General features: G+C 43.9%; 1 protein-coding gene across 1 annotated transcript; it reads right to left on the bottom strand.

The window, feature by feature from the left end:
• Positions 1-16,392: 16,392 nt before the first annotated feature.
• LOC123999483 (rRNA methyltransferase 1, mitochondrial-like) lies at positions 16,393-21,416 on the bottom strand. Its single transcript, XM_046305336.1, has 5 exons — positions 20,133-21,416; positions 19,939-20,032; positions 17,942-18,062; positions 17,731-17,850; positions 16,393-17,599 (listed from the first exon to the last, which is right to left on the bottom strand). The coding sequence occupies exons 1-5, from the start codon at positions 21,074-21,076 to the stop codon at positions 17,553-17,555; spliced, it is 1,326 nt and encodes a 441-aa protein (XP_046161292.1). The 5' UTR covers positions 21,077-21,416; the 3' UTR covers positions 16,393-17,552.
• Positions 21,417-23,144: the final 1,728 nt, after the last annotated feature.

The raw sequence follows: 23,144 nt of genomic DNA, 5'->3' as shown, positions 1-23,144 counted from the left end.
GGGAAAGCAGCAGCAGAAATGGACTGGGGAAGCTGTTGGTCCAGAAGAAAACAGAAGTGGTAAAGCAGCAGCAGAAATGGACTGGGGAAGCTGTTGGTCCAGAAGAAAACAGAAGTGGGAAAGCAGCAGCAGAAACGGACTGGGGAAGCTGTTGGTCCAGAAGAAAACAGAAGTGGTAAAGCAGCAGCAGAAATGGACTGGGGAAGCTGTTGGTCCAGAAGAAAACAGAAGTGGGAAAGCAGCAGCAGAAACGGACTGGGGAAGCTGTTGGTCCAGAAGAAAACAGAAGTGGTAAAGCAGCAGCAGAAACGGACTGGGGAAGCTGTTGGTCCAGAAGAAAACAGAAAGTGGGAAGCTGTTGGTCCAGAAGAAAACAGAAGTGGGAAAGCAGCAGCAGAAACGAACTGGGGAAGCTGTTGGTCCAGAAGAAAACAGAAGTGGGAAAGCAGCAGCAGAAACGGACTGGGGAAGCTGTTGGTCCAGAAGAAAACAGAAGTGGGAAAGCAACAGCAGAAATGGACTGGGGAAGCTGTTGGTCCAGAAGAAAACAGAAGTGGGAAAGCAGCAGCAGAAATGGACTGGGGAAGCTGTTGGTCCAGAAGAAAACAGAAGTGGTAAAGCAGCAGCAGAAATGGACTGGGGAAGCTGTTGGTCCAGAAGAAAACAGAAGTGGGAAAGCAGCAGCAGAAACGGACTGGGGAAGCTGTTGGTCCAGAAGAAAACAGAAGTGGTAAAGCAGCAGCAGAAACGGACTGGGGAAGCTGTTGGTCCAGAAGAAAACAGAAGTGGTAAAGCAGCAGCAGAAATGGACTGGGGAAGCTGTTGGTCCAGAAGAAAACAGAAGTGGTAAAGCAGCAGCAGAAACGGACTGGGGAAGCTGTTGGTCCAGAAGAAAACAGAAGTGGGAAAGCAACAGCAGAAATGGACTGGGGAAGCTGTTGGTCCAGAAGAAAACAGAAGTGGGAAAGCAGCAGCAGAAATGGACTGGGGAAGCTGTTGGTCCAGAAGAAAACAGAAGTGGGAAAGCAGCAGCAGAAATGGACTGGGGAAGCTGTTGGTCCAGAAGAAAACAGAAGTGGGAAAGCAGCAGCAGAAATGGACTGGGGAAGCTGTTGGTCCAGAAGAAAACAGAAGTGGGAAAGCAGCAGCAGAAATGGACTGGGGAAGCTGTTGGTCCAGAAGAAAACAGAAGTGGGAAAGCAACAGCAGAAATGGACTGGGGAAGCTGTTGGTCCAGAAGAAAACAGAAGTGGTAAAGCAGCAGCAGAAATGGACTGGGGAAGCTGTTGGTCCAGAAGAAAACAGAAGTGGGAAAGCAACAGCAGAAATGGACTGGGGAAGCTGTTGGAAGCTGTTGGTCCAGAAGAAAACAGAAGTGGGAAAGCAACAGCAGAAATGGACTGGGGAAGCTGTTGGTCCAGAAGAAAACAGAAGTGGGAAAGCAGCAGCAGAAATGGACTGGGGAAGCTGTTGGTCCAGAAGAAAACAGAAGTGGGAAAGCAGCAGCAGAAATGGACTGGGGAAGCTGTTGGTCCAGAAGAAAACAGAAGTGGGAAAGCAGCAGCAGAAATGGACTGGGGAAGCTGTTGGTCCAGAAGAAAAAAGATATCCATCATCACATCATCATTTATTTTCCATTCTGAATCAAGCAATGATGATACATACTGCATTCACTCGTGATGATCAGCATATGTTTCCAGCATGCTGCTTTCCCTCCTGCCAAATAACAGTGTGATACTCCAAACATGATTCAGTTAATAAGCTTCTCACTGTTCTTACACCTGACCCCATTTTCAATTTCAATTCCCATTTCGAAGGAAACTCATCACCCCTATAAATGTAAACTTGGACAAGGGATAGTCACTCAGACAGCGGGAGAAAATATCTTGAAAACATGAACGTGTGTCCGCAGGCAAGTCTTCAGTGTTTAATACAATGAAATACATTCTGAGGGTGCACAACCTAAAAGGGCTCCATATGTTTTGTGTATGGAGGTGGGTGCTTGACAAAAAGCTAGAATAAAGCCTACTTAACATGCTCGGGTGCATGAGCAAATAGGACTGTGGCAGAGAGATCGGGATTTTCTCTTATATTTACAAACGTGCCACACAGATCAGATTCTTCCCTGCTGCTAAGCCCTGAGTAAACAGAACGGCTAACAACAGAACATCCCATGAGCATATAGAATATAGAATGGATTGGGCATGATGCATGGTTGACTTGCACCACATTGATCCCCCATACACTCCAAGACAATGACCATAGAGTTGGAATGACTGATCATTGGGTTGTCTGGATGGAATACAGCTGTGTGCATAATCATGGACCTTGATGTACTGTATAGGGAAGTTACAATAAAAACAGCATTGAGGCAACATACCAGTAGGGGAGAGTGGGGTAAGATGAGCCAAAGGGGTAACTTGAACCACCCCTGTTTCTAGGAAAGCATACACAAAATATTTAATGGAGTCTGTGAAAGAAGAAGAAGAAGAAGAAATCACATGGGAAAAAGTGGTATTAAGTTGGGTCCCCAAAAAATATTTTAAACACAACCAATTCATGTATTGTGTTAGCGGTTTCATGATGCTAGTGTCTAAACTAAAGTAGATCATTGTTCTATACATCAGTTGGAGTCTCTATAAGCTTCAATATGAGGTCCTAAACATAGCATGAAAGTGCATCCTTGTAGCTGTGTGGGCTAATATGGTGAACATTTTGCCTTGGGGTATGTTCAGCCAATAACCATGGGGTAAATTGTGCTAATGGTTGAGCCCATGGCAAGTTGAGCAAATTTAAGGGTTTTCTTCTCAGGTGTAATGCAAGGCATTATCACTGGGATATGAAGTAACAACAGGGTTTGACCTATGTTAAAAGTGTTTTTTTAAGTACAAGTACAAACTGTTTGTTAGGTGTAAAGATGGTTAACATTATTAAAAGACAAAAAGGTGATTGGGATGGTGTTGAATCGTGTTTGGGAAATAAAGATAGGCATGCTTTTAAAAATGTAGTGGTAATATTTCATTCAGTACAGAACTGTGTAGGTGGCTTAACTTACCCTGTCCCACAGCTAAACTTACTCCATACCTGGGGTAAGTTGTGCCAAGAGACCACTTTTTTGGGGATAAGCAATGTTTTACAAAACTGTAAGGTTTAAATGAATTCAGATTATTTCTAGGGATACACAACATCCTGAAATATATGGAGATATCTTTGCTAGAAAGAACACAATATTTCCCTTGATGGAGTGACACTGAATATAAAACACATTCTCCACTTACCCCACCTTCCCCTATTACTGGTGTGTCTGTTTTCTCTGAAACGGGTGGTCATGCACCATGAGAGAGAGAAAGAGAGGGAAAGAGAGGAAAGGAAAATTAGAGAGAAGGAAATAGACATAAAAGTGAAGAAAACTGACATTAATTTATATAAAGTGTGAATATTGATAAAGCTCTTGCTATGGGGATTTAAGTCTAGCAATATGCACATATTGTTTATTATGTCCATTTGGAAATTAAGCGGGTGAACTAAGAGAGTGGATGGAGAAGAGAAATATGGGGGGAAAGAGAATATGATAAATAAAGACGAGAGTTAGTCAGTCTAGTGGAAAACAATTGTAGAAGCACGGGCGTGCAAGCAGCTGACAAAAGGTCTGTCCTGAGCAGCTACATGATCTAAATACTGATCAAACATCATTTACAGCTTCTTTTATTTCAGCCTCTTGAGAGACTGTCCCCTCCTGCCTCTTTGTCATGGCAACCAGGGTCTCATTTCAGAGGTGTCATGCTGCATTATCATCTGCCTGGCTCATCCACTCCCCACCGACCACCAACCGTCCCCTCCCCCCCAATTCCTCACACCCGACTCCAAGCCCCCTGTGAAAAAGACACTGTCTCTCCTTCTCTCTCACACAGACCGACACCATTGCTCCTCTCACCCTTCCCTTTTAAGCCACACATGTTGAGCAATTCTTTAGGCCTACACCATACTTTGATAATGTGCAAAATAATAATTTACTGGACTTCTTACTTGAGACATTTTGCATGAGTGTGGCTAAATGCTCAGACAACTGATCATTCTAGTCCATGTACAGGACAGCACATGCTGGATCATGGTCATTTCATTAAGGCTGGCAACCTAGCAACGAGGATAAAACACTGAGAGACTAGTGGTAACATTACACTGGATAAAAACTGTGTACACAAAATTCTGCTTTAATGAAGAAGTGCTTTTTCCGAATAACTCCAGAGTGTGGTCCCTCTAATAAAACCAGCACCTTCTCCTTCCAGACAAAAATAATTTACAATTCAAACCTGCCCAATTAATAATAGGGTAATAAAAAGCTATGAGGTAGGTATGTCCTCTCTGCTCTGCATGCCTCGCTTCATCTGTACTGAACAAAAATATAAACGCAACATGTAAAGTGTTGGCTCCATGTTTCATGAGCCGAAATAAAACATCACAGAAATGTTCTGTACGCACAAAAAGCTTATTTCTCTCACATTTTGGGGCACACATTTGTTTACATCCTTGTTAGTGAGCATTTTTCCTTTGCCAAGAAAACACAATAAATCCCTCTTATGGGGAAAAACCCATTCTGATTGGCTGGGCCTGGCTCCCCAGTGGGTGGGCCTATACCCTCCCAGACCCACCCATGGCTGCGCCCCTGCCCAGTCATGTGAAATCCATGGATTAGGGCCTAATTCATTTATTTCAATTTACTTTTCCTTATATGAAATGTAACTCAGTAAAATCATTGAAAATGTTGCATGTTGCGTTTATGGTTTTGTTCAGTATATTGCTGTGTGCCATGCAGATGAGGAGAAGTGATGAAAAAGCAGTGGGATTACCCGTGCCAGTGGTAGGCCTGGCTCAGAGACCAGGAGCTCATTTAAGAGGGCATTTGTTTACATGTGTCTCAGCTATTTGAGGCATTAGGGAAGCCCTGGCCCCCTGTAGACCATGGAGAGTGAGAAACCAGTGTCTCCACACACACACACACACACACACACACACACACACACACACACACACACACACACACACACACACACACACACACACACACACACACACACACACACACACACACACACACACACACACACACACACACACACACACACACACACACACACACGCGCACACACACACACACGTTCGCGCGCACACACGCGCCAGAGGAACTAGAGTGCTGCCTGGGTTCACTCTTTGTTTTGTGCCAAATTAATTTCTGAGGCTGCAATTTTCAACAACTAGAGTGAGCCCCTCCTCGTTGGTGTGGAATGATATGACTGCCTGCCTCGAAAGGCGTCAGCACAGCCTCCCGCCGCGTGAGCTACACATATGAACATTGGAGGATGGATGTCCCTGGCACAGGGTCAGAGAGTAATGGAGGGAAGGAGGAGAGGAGAGGACAGGGGGAGACAAACCCTAAAATTCCTGATTTCACAGCAGAAATCGGACTGACATGGGAAAAAATGAAAATAAATACAATGAAAGTGATGATAAATAATTAACTTATTTGGCTTCTTGGAATTTATCTGATGACAATTCATATATTGTACAGTAGACTTAAATGCAAAATTAGAACAGGGAGGTTGAAAATCACTAAATCCAATGGAAGCTACACACACTGGGCCTTGAGAATATAAAGTAATATAATAATAATAATATATGCCATTTAGCAGACGCTTTTATCCAAAGCGACTTACAGTCATGCGTGCATACATTCTACGTATGGGTGGTCCCGGGGATCGAACCCACTACCCTGGCGTTACAAGCGCCATGCTCTACCAACTGAGCTACACAGGTCTCAGTAAAAAAACTAAACACCTTTATAACAATATGTAACACCTTAAATTAGTATTGTACTGGTATTAAATTGATTAATTGGGGGACAATGCACAGCTCCAACACCTGGGTTTAACTGTAAATCCTACCTCTCCCATCCTCCTGGTCACCATCTATAACACACTGCATTCAGCTCATTTCTGACAGCTGAGTCAAAGTGACTGTGAATGTCACAGAGCAAATTGGCTAATAACTCACTACCAATAATGAACTAAAACATTGCCATGTAAAATGTATGAGGGCAGTAGGACTGGTTCCTGGTAGGGAGGGGGTATGTCTATACCCTACTCTTCAAACACCTCGATGAGCCTATGGTACTGGTGACTACTAATTATATGGCTAGAACCGAGTGAGAGCATCCTACAGCCTGCTGCAACCAAAACGGCCAGGCATCATCTGTTCATCCGCTGGCATTTATGAAATCATATTGAGACTTCACTGCAAATTACATACAGCTGTAAATGGCCTTGAAAAGGAGATGGAGATGCAATGCTCAATGTATAGGACAGGCAAAGAGGACTGACGTTTATAACTGTAGCAGATGGATTTGATTTATAGCATGTTATTGCATTACTTCATCCTTAAGGCAAATGGTACTGGGGAGGGGGGGTGGTGGCGGGGGGGGGGGGGGGTGCACTCCTGAGCTCAGAAATATGTTTACCCATGTTTTCAGACAAACTAGCCAATCCAGACAGGTAGACAGTGATCCAGTCTGTACCCCAAACTGCTACAGAATGGAGGTAACTCTCATTCAGAATGGAGGGGTGTGGAAGTCTTTCTGCGGAAAGGTCACCAGTGTGAGGGTCACAATGCAGGGTGATGAGAGAGACGTGACCCCCTCCGTCTCCCAGGGCGATGCGACACCGGTGCACAGCAAGCCATTCATTTGGCCTCCACCTTGTGCCGCTGCGTTGTCTGATATGCAAGGCCACTCTAACCTGCCCAGATTCCATTAGCGAGCTGCCAGTTCTCCCGCTCCACTGTTTCCCTGGCATATTAAACAGATGAATAGGACAGGGCTGCGCTCCGCTCCGGGGCGGGAGAGAGAGAACGGCTTGTCAATCTCAGCTAAAAACACAAAAGCAGAAAATGGAAGAAGCCCCTGGCTGAACCGTCAGAGCTGATCAAACAGAGTTAAATCTCACATGCAGCGCAGGTGGAAAACAGACAGATAGTAAATATTTATTCTCGCAACTAGTTGAGTGAGGAAAAAAAGGAGGCCACATAGCCTACCTAAGCCACCATAGGGTGAGATCAATGGAGGGGAATGGCTGAGCAAAATGTATTAAGAAAATTCTCTCATATTCTCTCACAGTAACTACGGCGAACGCTCCTGATGTGTACCTACACTGGTCTTCAAGCCAAGATATTGGCCCATTGATTCATCAGTATAAAATCATTTGTGCTACAAATGTCTATACAGGCATTCAAATATCAGTCCATTAAAACCCACTGTTTACGGTGGAACCACACTGGATAGAACAAAGAGATGGAAGCGTTTCAAGGACACAGACTTCACTGCACTGAGGAGTAAAGCTGGAGCATGAGATACATACTGTAGAAACTTACACAGCACTATAAATCATTATCTGCACTAAAAATCATAGAATGGGTCATTACATTAAACCATCTCTTCTAATATCCCCCAGTGCCATGCCAGGCCCATGCCCTGGGGCTCCCGGCACAGAGAGGGAGGTCTAATGGCCTACTGTATTAGCGGGTTAATTGTCCTGTCGTGGTCTCCGTTGGATTGCGAGTGGAGCCCGTTTTAGTTTAATTGTGAACTTTCCCGTTCCATAACGCCCACTAAGCAGCCAGTCACTGGTGCATGGAGCTGGATTAAGTGTCGAGGAGTCCTTCATCACCCTGGAGTACTGACAGAGAGCACCACCTGCTGGCTCTCACTCTACCTGTTCTCACTGACATACAGAAACATACAATTCAAAGATAGCCTAAAAGTGATCGGTCTTGGATATATATATATATGTTCAAATGATGTCTTCCCTATTGGCCTTGGGGGCTTTGGACACAGACACCAATGCAGACAAGACTCTTGATGTTGTCCTTCCTCTCCCCTATTCCCCTCTTTGTCCATTCCTTCAGCAATCTCCTCTACCTCTGTTCTTCTCACATCCCTTCCACTGTGCTCCCAATAATTCATTATCACTTGTTCAAGACTCATCTATTTGTACTCAGCCACTCCCCCTGCTCCTCTCTCCTTGTGCCACTCCCTCTTTGACATTCCTCTCCAGCATCCAGGGGATTATCCCCGCTGTCCCTTCTCATTCTCCTCAGAGGCAGACAAGTCATTTGAAAGAGGGAGAAGCAGGGATAAAAACTGGCTCATGACCTTTTCCACCTTGTATTGAACTCCCCAGCGACACAGAGAGAAAGTGGCAATCAGCCTAGGTGAAAGTGACACCCTTATCTGAGAATGGTGGGGCTGGACTCAGAATTACAGAGGCTGTCTCCATCTGTTAGGGTGAGCCTGGTGACACCCTTATCTGAGAATGGTGGGGCTGGACTCAGAATTACAGAGGCTGTCTCCATCTGTTAGGGTGAGCCTGGTGACACCCTTATCTGAGAATGGTGGGGCTGGACTCAGAATTACAGAGGCTGTCTCCATCTGTTAGGGTGAGCCTGGTGACACCCTTATCTGAGAATGGTGGGGCTGGACTCAGAATTACAGAGGCTGTCTCCATCTGTTAGGGTGAGCCTGGTGACACCCTTATCTGAGAATGGTGGGGCTGGACTCAGAATTAAAGAGGCTGTCTCCATCTGTTAGGGTGAGCCTGGTGGGGATAGGTAGCCTAACGCGTAAGACACTACAAATGTAGCAACACATACCAAACTACAGTAAAGACGAGATGTTTACTAAATCATATGGGTCACAGGAATATGGAACAGGGTTAAGAAAGAAAAATAACAAAACTCGGGCAAAAAAAGAAACGTCCTCTCGCTGTCAACTGTGTTTACACGTCAGCAAACTAACGTGTAAATATTTGTAGGAACATAACAAGATTCAACAACTGAGACATAAACTGAACAAGTTCCGCAGACATGTGAATAACAGAAATGGAATAATGTGTCCCTGAACAAAGGAGGGGTCAAACTCAAAAGTAACAGTCAGTATCTGGTGTGGCCACCAGTTGCATTAAGTACTGCAGTGCATCTCCTCCTCATGAACTGGACCAGATTTGCCAGTTCTTGCTGTGAGATGTTACCCCAATCTTCCACCAACGCACCTGCAAGTTCCCGGACATTTCTTGGGGGAATGGCCCTAGCCCTCACCTTCCTGATCCAACAGGTCACAGACGTGCTCAATGGGATTGAGATCCCTGACATGTCTTCCCTGTAACGCACAGCCTTGAGATTGCATGCAATTACAAGAAGCTCAGTCCGATGATGCTGTGACCCACTGCCCCAGACCATGACGGACCCTCCACCTCCAAATCGATCCCGCTCCAGAGTACAGGCCTTGGTGTAACGCTCATTTATTCGACGATAAACGTAAATCCGACCATCAATCCGACCATCACCCCTCGTCAGTGAAGAGCACTTTTTGCTAGTCCTGTCTGGTCCAGCAACGGTGGGTTTGTGCCCATAAGCGACGTTGTTGCCGGTGACGTCTGGTGAGGACCTGCCTTACAACTGGCCTACAAGCCGTCAGTTCAGCCTCTCTCAGCCTATTGCGGACAGTCTGAGCACTGATGGAGGGATTGTGTGTTCCTGGTGTAACTCAGGCAGTTGTTGTTGCCATCCTGTACCTGTCCCACAGGTGTGATGTTCGGATGTACCGATCCTGTGCAGGTGTTGTTACACATGTTCTGCCACTGCAAGGACGATCAGCTGTCTGTCCTGTCTCCCTGTAGCGCTGTCTTAGGCGTCTCACAGTACGGACATTGCAATTTATTGCCCTGGCCACATCTGCAGTCCTCAAGCCTCCTTGTAGCATGCCTATGGAACGTGCATGCATATGAGAAGTTAGCCTGGGCATCTTTCTTTTGGTGTTTTTCAGTCAGTAGAAAGGCCTCTTTAGTGTCCTACGTTTTCATAACTGTGACCTTAATTGCCTACTGTCTGTAAGCTGTTAGTGTCTTAACGACCGTTCCAGAGGTGCATGTTCATTAATTGTTTATGGTTCATTGAACAAGCATGGGAAACAGTGTTTAAACCCTTTACAATGAAGATCTGTGAAGATATTTGGATTTTTACAAATTATCTTTGAAAGATAGGGTCCTGAAAAAGGGACATTTATTTTTTTGCTGAGTTTATGCCCATAGAAACAATTACTATGACCCTGTTGCAACAAATAACCATTGTGGACAGTACACAGGCACTGAAAATAGTTATGGATTGAAAAACTTACAAAATGACGAGCTTGGTGTTTTCATCAGAAACAGTAAGCCTATGTTCTCCCCTGTGCTGAAAATGAACTCTCTGATGTGTGACACTGACATTTGTATCTCTGTTGGCCGTAGTGAGACATAGCTGTGTCACAGAGGCCAGGGCTCCATGGGTGTCCATGCACTTCCTATTGAGGGGGTCTCAATTGAAATGCAGATCCAGGTGCACTGCTGTTGACTGCCAAGACCACAGGAGCCCCACTAACAACTGAAGCAAGAAGAGAGGAAGAACGCTCAAACCTGCATTTACATTTTCATATCAGCTTCATCGTCCATGGGACTGCACTGGCCTTCCCTCCGGCTACCTGTACAGCCTGGGCAAACTCATGACTGGGACAGACCAACAGGGGTCAGTGGGTGCCAGACAGAACCATCATTATTGTGCCTTTCAGTTAAATACGGGTTATGGGCATTTAATACATAAGTGTTTTATTGAGCAAAACAAGGTTACACAGACAAAATGTAGAACTTAGGTTACACTAAAAACCAACCAAATGCTCAACCTTGAGAGTGATGTCCGTCTCTCAACTGGAGAACATGGCGTAGCCAACCAACCCTGTGAATGTAATCAAACAGCAGCATGCAGGGCCACTTAGAGGTCCGTCATGATGAGAGGGGAGGCAGCAGTGAGACTGAGTGTAGTGTAGAGCAGCCCATGCTCAACAGTGAGCTGGAGGACCCTACAGTAATTACAGTCCCATTCTGCTACCGTCACTCTATGCTCAGTGGAACACAACACACCAGTTCATTATAAAGGGCTTAGTCCTACACCTGTTATTCTGTGCTAAATCCATAACTATGTTTGTATCAATGCTTAAATGTCACCAACTTTGTAAGATCAACAGATGGATGAATCAAATGTCTGACCAACACTACTGCATTGGTGAAATGCTCCTTTCAATCTACAGAGCTCATCTTCCAGGAGTCATTTCAGCGTAAGATTATTATAAACGCAGGGCCATTAGAGAACAAAATCGTTTTGTGACCACTGACCATTTCATTCCACCTCAAATTGCTGTGGCTCAAAGGTCCATGTTGTTAAGGATGAAAAATGGTGTGCCTAGATTTGGAAATAAACAATAATATGCCCTCCACTGCTGCTCTTGTACAAATGTTGTCGTGCGCAATTGCCGCTCAGAAAGCTTCAGTGCCTTTATAAGAGTCCTTGTGTTATTGCCAATCAGAAATAATAGCAGTAGTTGTTGACAAGTGCAAAGAGAGAAGTTGTAATGATGATATTTGACCCAGTGTTTCAAAAAGCTATAAAAACCAAAACTCCACAACAAACTCCCCCTATTTGATTGTGTGATCACCCATTCTTCTTCAGAACATGATGAGCATGTGCCCGGCAGATGTGTGGTAAGTAAAATAATTGACCAAATGCATCACTGTTCATTACCACTGCCATGGCCACGACATGGGCCTTCAAATTCCTTCATAAACATCCAAGTCAACAAGTGACCAGTCACATCTTAAAAGATCAGGGTCATTCTGAGAAACTGCAGTTAGAAATCAGCAGCAGGTAGATTTTCTTCTAATTGCTTTTTTTGCGCTCCACACATCTCCTCCAGGTCGATGGCAGCAGACATATGGGCCTGTCTGTCTGTGATTAACATGGGAAGTGAAGAGGACAAGCTGACACATCCCCGAAACCCTTGAGCAGATCCCCTCTCTCCTCCTCCAGTCTGATCCCACTGAGTCCATAGAGAATTTACATTTTAATAAGTAGAGTTGCTTGGTGCCTCTGCATCAGAATGCAAGCTCAGACAAAAACAGCAGGTGACCGCTCCCCGAGTGTCCCCAGGGCAACCCACCTAGACAATGCACATCTCATATCAGAACAGGACCGCAGACAGGCACAAAGCATATTAAGACATAAGACAGTTCAAACTCTTTAGAATGATCTCCTTACAGTATTAGTGTCTTTGTTATAATGACCTGATCATATGTGTGCTATACAATATAACACATACATCATCAGTGCCAGATGTTAAGCTCATACTATGCTCAGAACACCTTATCAACATCCAACTAAAACACAAAGGCCAGGTATCATATCAAATTGTATTTTTCACATGCTTCGTAGACAACGGGTGTAGACTAACAGTGAAATGCTTACTGACAGGTGCTTTTCCACCAATGCAGAAATAGAAATAGTGACACAGTGAATAAAGAGAAAATAATGAGTAAAAATAACATGGCTATAAATAGGGAGTAGAAAATAACTTGGCTATATACTGGAAGTAGAAAATAACATGGCTATATAGAGGGAGTGACAGTACCGAGTCGATGTACACGGGTAGGAGGTCATTGGGAAACCTATGTACTGTACATATAGGTAGGGTTAAAGTGACTAGTGGCAGTGTATGTGGTAAGTGTGTGTGTGTGTGTGTGTGTGTGTGTGTGTGTGTGTGTGTGTGTGTGTGTGTGTGTGTGTGTGTGTGTGTGTGTGTGTGTGTGTGTGTGTGTGTGTGTGTGTGTGTGTGTGTGTGTGTGTGTGTGTGTGTGTGTGTGTGTGTGTGTGTGTGTGTGTGTGTGTGTGTGTGTGTATATATGTCAGTGTAAGTATGTGTGAGTATGTGGGTAGAGTCCAGTATGTGTGAGTATGTGGGTAGAATCCAGTATGTGTGAGTATGTGGGTAGAGTCCAGTATGTGTGAGTATGTGGGTAGAGTCCAGTATGTGTGCATAGAGTCAGTGCAAGAGAGTTAGTGAGTTAGTAGTCTGGGTAGCCATTTAATTAACTATTTAGCAGTGTTGTTACCAATTCTTATGGCTTGGGGGTAGAAGCTGTTCAGGGTCCTCTTGGTTCCAGACTTGGTGCATTTGTACCGCTTGCTGTGCGGTAGCAGAGAGAACAGACTGTGGCTTGGGGGGCTTGAGTTTTTGACCATTTTTGGGCCTTCCTCTGACACCGCCTGGTTTCGAGGTCCTGGATGGCAGGGAGCTTGGCCCCAGTGATGTACTAGGCCAAATGCACTACCCTCTGTAGCGCCTTGCGGTCAGATGCCAAGCAGTTGCCGTACCAAGTTGTGATGCAGCCAGTCAAGATGCTCTCGATGTTGCAGCGGGATAACTTTTTGAGATTCTTAACGGACCATGCCAAATGATGGTGTTGGAGTCATGTGCAGTCATGAGTGAACAAGTAGTACAGGAGGAGACTAAGCACGCAACCCTGAGGAGCCCCCATATTGAGGGTTAGCATTGCGAAGGTGTTATTACCTATCCTCACCACCTGGACACGGCCTGTCAGGAAGTCCAGGATGAAGTTGCAGAGGGAGGTGTTCAGTCCTTTGAGGGCATTATGGTGTTGAACGCTGAGCTTTAGTCAATGAACAGCATTCTCAAGTAGGTGTTCCTTCTGTCCAAGTGGAAAGGGCAGTGTGGAGTGCAATAGAGATTACGTCATCTGTGGATCTGTTGGGGCAGTATGTGCGTTGGAGTGTGTCAAGGGTGTCTGGGATGATGTTGTTGATGTGAGCCATGACCATCCTTTCAAAGATTATCATGGCTACAGATCTGAGTGCTAAGGGGCGATAGTCATTTAGACAGATTACCACTGTGTTCATGGGCACAGGGACTATGGTGGTCTGCTTTAAATATGTAGGTAAACTGGGTCAGGGAGAGGTTGAAAATATCAGTGATGACACTTGCCAGCTGGTCAGCACATGCTTTGAGTACCTGTCCTGGTAATTGATCTGCCCCTGCGTCCTTGTGAATGTTAACCTGTTTAAAGGCCTTACTCACATCGGCTATGGAGAGCGTGATCACACAGTCATCTGGAACAGCTGGTGCTCTCACGCATGGTTCAGTGTTGCTTGCCTTGAAGTGAGCATAGCTGGCACTTAGCTCATCTAATAGGCTGGTGTCATCGGGCAGCTCGTGGCTGAGTTTCCCTTCCCTTTGTTTCCCTTTGCCCTGCCACATCCGACGAGCATTAGAGCCGGTGTAGTAGGATTCAATCTTAGTCCTGTATTGATGCTTTGTCTGTTTCATGGTTCGTCAGAGGGCATAGCAGGATTTTTATAAGCATCCGGGTTAGTGTAGCGTTCCTTGAAAGCGGCAGCTCTAGCCTTTAGCTCAGTGTGGATGTTGCCTGTAATTCATGACTCCTGGTTGGGATATGTACGTACGGTCACTGTGGGAATGACATCGTAGATCCAATTAATAATGAAGCTGCTGACTGATGTGGTAAACTCCTCAATACCACTGGATGAATCCCAAAACATATTCCAGTCTATGTTAGCAAAACAGTCCTGTAGCTTAGTTTTCGAATCATCGGACCACTTACGGATTGAGGGTGTCACTGGTACGTCCTATTTGAGTTTTTTCTTGTAAACAGGAATTAGGAGAATATCTTCGATTAATTCTGACTATTTTGAGGAAGTGTATCACTGACTGCGGTGTCTTAAGATGGACATACAGCACTTTTGACACTATTTTCAAATTTTTCAAACAAAGGTCTTCAAAATCAAATCAAATTGTATTGGTCACATACACATGATTAGCAGATGTTAATGTGAGTGTAGTGAAATACTTGTGCTTCTAGTTCCGACAGTGCAGCAATATCTAACAATTAATCTAACAATTCCACAACAACTGCCTAATACACACAAATCTAAGTAAAGGGAATCTTATCAGGGAGTATGCGAGCACAGTCGGTCGGTTCGCATAGCTGAGTTTGTCTAGACACCTGCCAGACCGAAGCTTGTGGAAGGTTTAATGAAAGGTATCCGCATGCTTCCCATCCAAAACATTTCGGGACAGTTTATGCATAAAACTACATTTTGTGAGGTGTTCAAGTGTCTGGGATTAGGGCCTGGTCCCGGGTGAGCAGTATGTCCTGCGGGGCCAGGTTTTTGAAGTAGAACTCTTCATCCAAATCGAGGTTGATTATCGCTGTTCTGATGTCCAAATTTCTGGTCATAGGAAACGATGGCACAAACATTACATACAAAAACAGTTACGATCAGCGCCAAAAAACCACAGAAAATAGCATAATTGGAGCCCGTAAAACTTAGTCGGGAGATGGAATGGCATGGGAAGCTATTCTCAACCTTCCCGGAAACAGAAAGTTTAGAGCTCAGTAGAAGGAATAGCAGCAGCCAATCACATTTCACTTCACACCCAAACAAAATGTTAACAGTTTACTTTCATTTGCATGTGGATTAGCTATCATATCTCAATGCCCTAGCAGCAAACTCTAGTAGAGCAATAGCCCTGTGAAATCCACTTCCAGATGTCTCTTAGACATTTGACTTACCCTAAGAATAGTGTCAGCTCCCGGCGAGCAGTCAGCTAAAGGACTCTGCTTCCCCTTGATCGATAACTATTGAACATGCCGAAAGCAATCAACACCAATTCACAGTGTGCATGTTGACGTGTGTGCAGAGCTTAAGAGACAATGCCTCCTGTTTTCCATAATTATACTGAACAAAACTATGAACGCAACATGCAACAATTTCACATATTTTACTGAGTTACAGTTCTTATAAGGAAATCAGTCAATTGAAATGAATTCATTAGACCCTAATCTATCGATTTCACGACTGGGCAGGGGTGCAGCCATGGGTAGGCCTGGTAGGGCATAGGCACACCCTCTTGGGAGCCAGGGCCAGCCAATCAGAATATGCTATTCCCCACAAAAGGTATTTAGTAGACAGAAATACTCCTGTTTCGTCAGCTGTCCAGAGGGCTGGTCTCAGACAATCCCACAGCTGAAGAAGCCAGATGTGGAGGTCCTGGGCTGGCATGGTTACACATGGTCTGCAGTTGTGAGGCTGCTTGGACGTACTTCCAATTTCGACAAAAACAATGTTTTGGATTTTGGGTTGGATGGGCATTGTGTTAAGAAGCAGTGTGGCTTGGTTGGGTTGTTTTGGAGGATGCATGGCTCTCGACCTTCGCCTCTCCCTAGTCCGTACGGGAGTTGCAGCGATGAGACAAGACTGTAACTACTACCAATTCGATACAGTGAAATTGGGGTGAAAAAATGTGAGTAACATATACATTTTAAAAAGATATGTCACACCTGTCAGGTGGATGGCTTATCTTGGCAAACTAGAAATGCTCACTAACAGGGATGTGAACAATTTTGAGCACCAAATTTGAGAGAAATAAGCTTTTTGTACATATGGAATGTTTCTGGGATCTTTTATTTCAGCTCATGAAACATGGGACCAACACTTTACATGTTAAGTTTATATTTTTTGTATAAATAATCATCAAGTACCTCAGGTCAATTCACAGCCCCTCATCTCTCGCTGTATGGCCAAACACTGCAGCACACTGGGAAATAACAAATAGGTCTGCTTATAATAAAGCTATTCATGAATTATATATAGAAAGAGTCATCAGCTACCACTGCACTGTTCTGAGTTGTAGGAGAGTATTTACACTGTAGAGATAATTACATTCCCACAAAAACATATTTCAATGTATGTAAGCATGCAATCCTTGAAATTATAGGTTCAGATTGTAACAAAGACAGATATGTAAATCTAACTCATAAGCATGGTCTGAGGCAATTGTTAAATATATGCTCAATAAAGAACAAGTCCTAACAATTAAACTTCTGATAAATCCTGAAGATTTGTGATAATGTGTCAACTATACACACACAAATTCATGTGTGCACATTAATTATAAATGAGCCCCCTGGTTAAATTCTGACAGTGATAAAAGGGCAAATGTTGCCTATCAATAGCAGCCGCTTGTTCCCATGATCAATTTTAAACAGCCCCTGACCAGAAGCAATAGCCCAGAGCCTGTGACCATTCCCCCCTCCCTTTCTATTCAAAACCAGCATTTGCAATCAATTTAGCTGAACCGAAGCCACTGACCCATTCTAACAGCACAACAGTAGCTCTTTCGTCAGGGACCACATTCTCATAAACATTTGTATTTTTATGGATTCAACATTAACATGTGCAAAATGAGAACTTGTTCTCAAATAGCCTACCTGGTTAAATAAAGGTGAAATAAAAAAATTAAAAAGTCTTAAAAACACAAGCGGATAACATTAGAAAGTTGCAAAGAATGCAATAACTTTGAGTAGACAAGGTTTTATTTATTTTCATTACTTCATACTATGTTACCATTCAGAAAAGTAGCTAGCATGAATGTCCAAAGCAGTGCAGAGCAGCACGGCCAGGGCACATCAGCTGCCCCAGCACAATCACTCAGCCACCCAGGCCTCTCAGACATCCTGAATGATAATTGATTAAGTAAATCCAGTCATTAAGCCCAGGGAGGGCCTCCAAAGTAAACACATTGAGTTGTGTTGTTTAGTCGGGCATCAATGGCCACCTCTATGGGACGACAACAGAGAGTGCAGCAGGATGCCTGGAGAACAGAAGGGAGGAGGGGAAGAAAAGGGATGGTTAAATCACACTGAATGAGAGCATAGATCAAGTATTCCATCGCTTTTCTTTTTCAGAGACAATGAATGTAGATAGTCTAGCGGTGGACTTTACCTGTAGCCACAGAGACATTGAGGGACTCGATCCCAGGGTGCAGATCTCTGCGGGACGGGATGGTGAGCATGACCTCACACTGCAGACGCAGCTCCCGGGACAAACCTTCCCCTTCACCACCTGAGTGAGGACACAGCAGGGTGGAGTTAGGAAAGCAAAAGCGAATAAAACACACACACATGGTCCATGGACACACACAGGAAATACTTACCCATCAGCAGTAGCGTAGGTTTGGTCATCTGGAATTTGGAACATTTCATGACAGGAACATGGGAATTCTCTGCTTTAGCTCCCACTGTGCCAATAACCTGCCAGCCTTGTGCCACTTTCACCTGCACAGAACAGACCCTGGTCATCAGCCAGTGAGGACTATCAAATAGCATCAACCCCCAAACAGTTGATGTTTACAGGTAACTTCCAAAATAAAGGAAACACCAACATAGTGTCTCAATAGAGCATTAGGCCACCCCTAGCATCCAGAACAGTATCAATAGGCCTTGGCATAGAGTTTCAGACACTTGTAGAATCTATTGGAGGGATGCAACACCATTCAACCACCAGAAATTATAATTTGGTGTTTTATTGATGGAAAACAATTTATTCGACACCGCTTCAGAATCTCCCATAAATTCAATTGGGTTGAGTTCTGGTGACACACACAAACCCTTTAAACCCCCTATGCTCATTTGAGACATCTTTCAAAGACACAGATATCTTCTAGCCACAGTAGCCAAAATAATGGGCAACTGGACAATTTTATACATGACCCTGTTAATTGTTTAACTTAGGAATCACATCTGCTTTCAATATACCGTGCCTTCAGAAAGTATTCATACCCCTTGACTTATTCCACATTTTGTTGTGTACAACCTGAATTCAAAATGGATTACATTTGAGTTTTTTCCTCACCCATCTACACACAATACCCCATAATGACAAAGAGAAAATATGTTTTTGAAAATGTTTTGAAAATGAAATACAGAGATATCATTTATGTAAGTATTCATACCCCCGAGCTAATACATGTTAGAATCACCTTTGGCAGCGCTTACAGCTGTCAGTCTTTCTGGGTAAGTCTCTAAGAGCTTTGGACACATGGATTGTAAAATATTTGTCCATGATTCTTTTAAAAATCAGCTCTGTCAAATTGGTTGTTGATCATTGCTAGACAACCATTTAAGTCTTGCCATAGATTTTTAAGCAGATTTAAGTCAAAACTGTAACTCAGCCACTCAGGATCATTCACTGACTTCTTGGTAAGCAACTCCACTGTAGATTTGTGACTTGTGTATTAGGTTATTGTCTTTCTGAAAGGTGAATTCATATCCCATTGTCTGGTGGAAAGCAGACTGAACCAGGTTTTCCTCTAGGATTTTGCCTGTGCTTAGCTCCATTCCGTTTCTTTCTTCTCCTGAAAAACTCCCCAGTCCTTCAAAATTGCAAACAAACCCATACAATTATGCAGCCACCACTATGCTTGACAATATGGAGAGTGGTAATGAGTTATATTTGCCTCCAAACAAAACACTTTCTATTCAGGACAAAAAGTTAATTGCTTTGCCACATTTTTAGCAGTATTACTTTAGTGCCTTGTTGCAAACAGGAAGCATATTCTGTACAGGCTTCCTTCTTTTCACTCAGTCAATTAGGTTAGTATAATGGAGTAACTTGTGGAGTAAGTACAAAGTTTTCTATCACAGCCATTAAAACTATTTTAAAGTTGTGAAATCTCTGAGCACTTTCCTTCCTCTCCAGCAACTGAGTTAGGAAGGAGACCTGTGTCTTTGTAGGGACTGGGTGTATTGATACACCATCAAAACTGCCCAACTCAGAGACCTTCCATGCAACGTATGTGATTTGTTAAGCACATTCTTACTTCTGAACTGATTTAGACTTGCCAGAACAAAAGGGGTTTAAATAACATAATTCCACTTTGACATTATGGGGTATTGTGTGTAGGCCAGTGACATCAAAAATGCTAAATTTAGACAATATTAAATTCAGGCTGTGACAACAAAATGTGGAAAAAGTCAAGGGGTATGAATACTTTCTGAAGACACTGTACTTTCGTCCCTCATTTACACAAGTGTTTCCGTTGCTTTGGCAGTAAAGACAAAAGTAAAAACACATTCAGAAAATAAGTGATATTCTGAAAGCATGCTGACCAGTGCATGGCCAGGCTAAAATGCATTAGGACAGGTACAGTACCTTCGCCATATCTACGAGGCTCTCATAGCCATACACTTTCATGACCTCCATTACACCCGAGCTGGCCTTACTCACAACTGGTGTCAATGGACAGCTAGAAGCAAAGAGACAACACATATTACAGCCATAAACTCAATCATTTATTTCTTAGTCTTACAAAACAAAGTTAGATCTTGAATATTGGGTTTAGCTACCTGTTACGAAGACTGCTAGCAACTCCGTCCACCCCAAGAAAATATGCAGAACGCAGGATGGCACCAAGGTTCATTGGGTCCTGCACTCTATCTAGGACTAGCCAGAGGGGGATGTGACTGCTGTCCCTGGGGGGCTTGGAGGTCTTGTCCTCAGTGAGGAAACCCAAAAAACTGGCCTGTAGGCATAAGCCCTGGTGAACCCCTCCTGAGCACATCTTGTTCAGGTCATTCTTACTAACCCTCTGGATTGGCACGCCCTGCCTATGGGCCTCCTCACACACCTGTCGTACGGAGGCCCTACGAGAGGCCTCACCCTCCTTTACAAACAACCTGTGTGCATTCCTTCTGCCCTGGGTGAGAGCCAGGAGACAGGGAGACACACCAAACAACGTCTCATAATTACTGTGTTCTTCTTTGGACAGTCTTTCTCTGGAGTCCTTTACTAGCCTCTCACACTCCTCTGGAAAGTCATCCAGGCTGAGCTTCCGGAGCTCAGATGACATTTTGCTGTCTGTATTTCTTTTCCTCTCCCGTTTGATTGGGGCACCTCTCTGGAACTCAGATGATACTCTGCTGTCTGTATTGGGCTTCCTCTCCCGGGATACTGAGGTCTCTTTCCTCCAGACATTTCTGGAGGCTGGAGTCTCTGGGTCATCCTTTATGTCTTCAGACTGACCGTCGGCTTTGTACTTTCCTACTTCAGACACAGCAGGCCTGTGTCGCATTCCAGAGCTGGTTATAGCACTGCTTCGCCACCCCTCTGCTGGTTTGACTCTGCTGTCCTTAGGCCAGAGAAGAGCACTAGCGCAATGGTAGGATGCAAAGTGACAACCCACTCTCATGTCTGACTCCGATACCAAATTCAACAGTCTACTGTTGACAAACATCCTGGAACACCGACAAGCCAAATTCCAAGTCCCCATGTTCTTAAAATGAAAATACATAAAATGGCTCTACAGTTACTGTGACTGGATGGTCAACTTTGAGGAAACTGGATTATGGCAATTAAATAAACGAGCGCCTACCAGCATCAGTCACGCAGATGTCCTTCGGCAAAGCATGGCAGGCTAGCTAACGTAGCTAACTTAGTCAACTTGTTAAAACGTATGCAGACTGGACACCACGTCGTAAAAACAAAACTTTAACATATAATATTGCCTGAATTAAAACTACATATTACGCTAATTATTTTCAGTTTATGCTTTTCTAAAAATCCAGACCAATATCATTCAACATCTAAATTACCCCAGGTGCTACCCAGCATGATTTCAAGACTCCGCCTCCTCCCGGAAGTAAACTATATATATTTTTTCAACCTTCAGAGGGTGAACATACCTAGTACGATAATCAACACTACCCTCTAACGTTCATCTATGATATTGCATGTCCAGATGATCTAATGATTGAGAGTGAAAATATCTCACAAGATCCCAGCTCACCCATTCACACAGACAAAGGCAGACCCTAGCTGTTGCAGCAGGTGCAACCACATTGTTGAGTCGTTTTTAAATTATGAGAGCCCCCCCCCCCCACACCTAGGCAAAAGTTCAGGGCCCAGTTCACCAAAAGCTTCTGAAGGCAAAATTCATAATTAGAACCTTCGTAGGAACATCATTAAATCTCAGAGCTGTTTCACCAAACCATTGTTATTAACTTTGCACTTAAACACTATTTTTTAAATTATTTTAAAACATTTGTATTTATTTAACTAGTCAGGTCTGATATGGCTGCCCCAGACCACTCATAGAACAGTTAAGTGCATCATTGGATGCTTTTTTTTGCCGTCCTGTGTCACTTTATACAGAGAAGATCTCCGCTAAGCATTGAATCACATGGTTTACCTGTCAAATCAAATCAGATCAAATCAAATTTTATCTCTCTGTGACCACTGATAACTTCAGAACAAAGTTGACTAGAAGTAAAACGTTGCCAATGTCTTCGCAAATGGAACAAACAAGTGATGTATAAAAATATGTTTCAAATGAAAACCGAGATGACTGCATTAAAATCCCCTAGAGTTGATTTCCTCGCCCCACCCTGGGAAATCTAATTAGTACAATACAAAATATCCCCATAAAAATACATCAATTTAAACAAGCGATATGTTTTTTTGTATTGGATGAGTTTAATCCCCAGAATCTTCCGATGTCGCACTTCCGCATCTATGGTGAAAGGTGACAGAGCTTGAATGATTTTTGTAAGACCATGAAACATCCTGAAAATCAGTCTTCTCACAAAATTGCAGCCAACCTGCCAACTTCTGTCAGTAGCATCCAAACAGTTTGGGGTACACACTTTTCTGTGGAAAGGTGAGACTCTCACAAACATGTTGGTTGCTGTGCTCTTGGACTCCCACAGGCCTAAAAATACTAAATTCTCTGGCAACAGCTCTGGCGGACATTCCTGCAGTCAGCATGCCAACTGCCTGCTCCCTCAAAACTTGAGACATCTGTGGTATTGTGTTGTGTCACAAAACTCCACATTTTAGTGTGGCATTTTATTGTTCCCAGCACAAGGTGCACCTATGTAATGATCATGTTTAATCAGCTTCTTGATACGCCACACCTGTCAGTTTAATAATGGATTATCTTGGCAAAGGACAAATGCTCACTAACAGGGATGTAAACTAATTTGGCACACCTGTACTTGGGGAGTTTCTCCCATTATTTTCTGCAGATCCTATCAATCTCTGCCAGGTTGGATGGAGGGTGTCGCTGCACAGCTATTTCAGGTCTCTCCAGAGATGTTCGATTAGGTTCAAGTCCAAGCTCATGCTGGGCCATTTAAGGACATTCAGAGACTTGTCCTGAAGCCACTCCTGCGTTGTCTTGGCTGTGTGCTTAGGGTCATTGTCATGTTGGAAGGTGAACCTTCGCCCCAGTCTGAGGTCCTGAGCGCTCTGGAGCAGATTTTCATCAAGGAGGAATGATGTGCCCAAAGTAAACTGCCTGTTACTCAGGCCCAGAAGCTAGGATATGCATATAATTGGTAGCATTGGATAGAAAACACTCT

Source organism: Oncorhynchus gorbuscha, linkage group LG16 (assembly GCF_021184085.1).
Source record: "Oncorhynchus gorbuscha isolate QuinsamMale2020 ecotype Even-year linkage group LG16, OgorEven_v1.0, whole genome shotgun sequence".
In the NCBI taxonomy this organism is placed as follows: Eukaryota; Metazoa; Chordata; class Actinopteri; order Salmoniformes; family Salmonidae; genus Oncorhynchus; species Oncorhynchus gorbuscha.
Note: the sequence above shows the minus strand (reverse complement) of the source record. Positions and strands in the feature narration are given on the sequence as shown.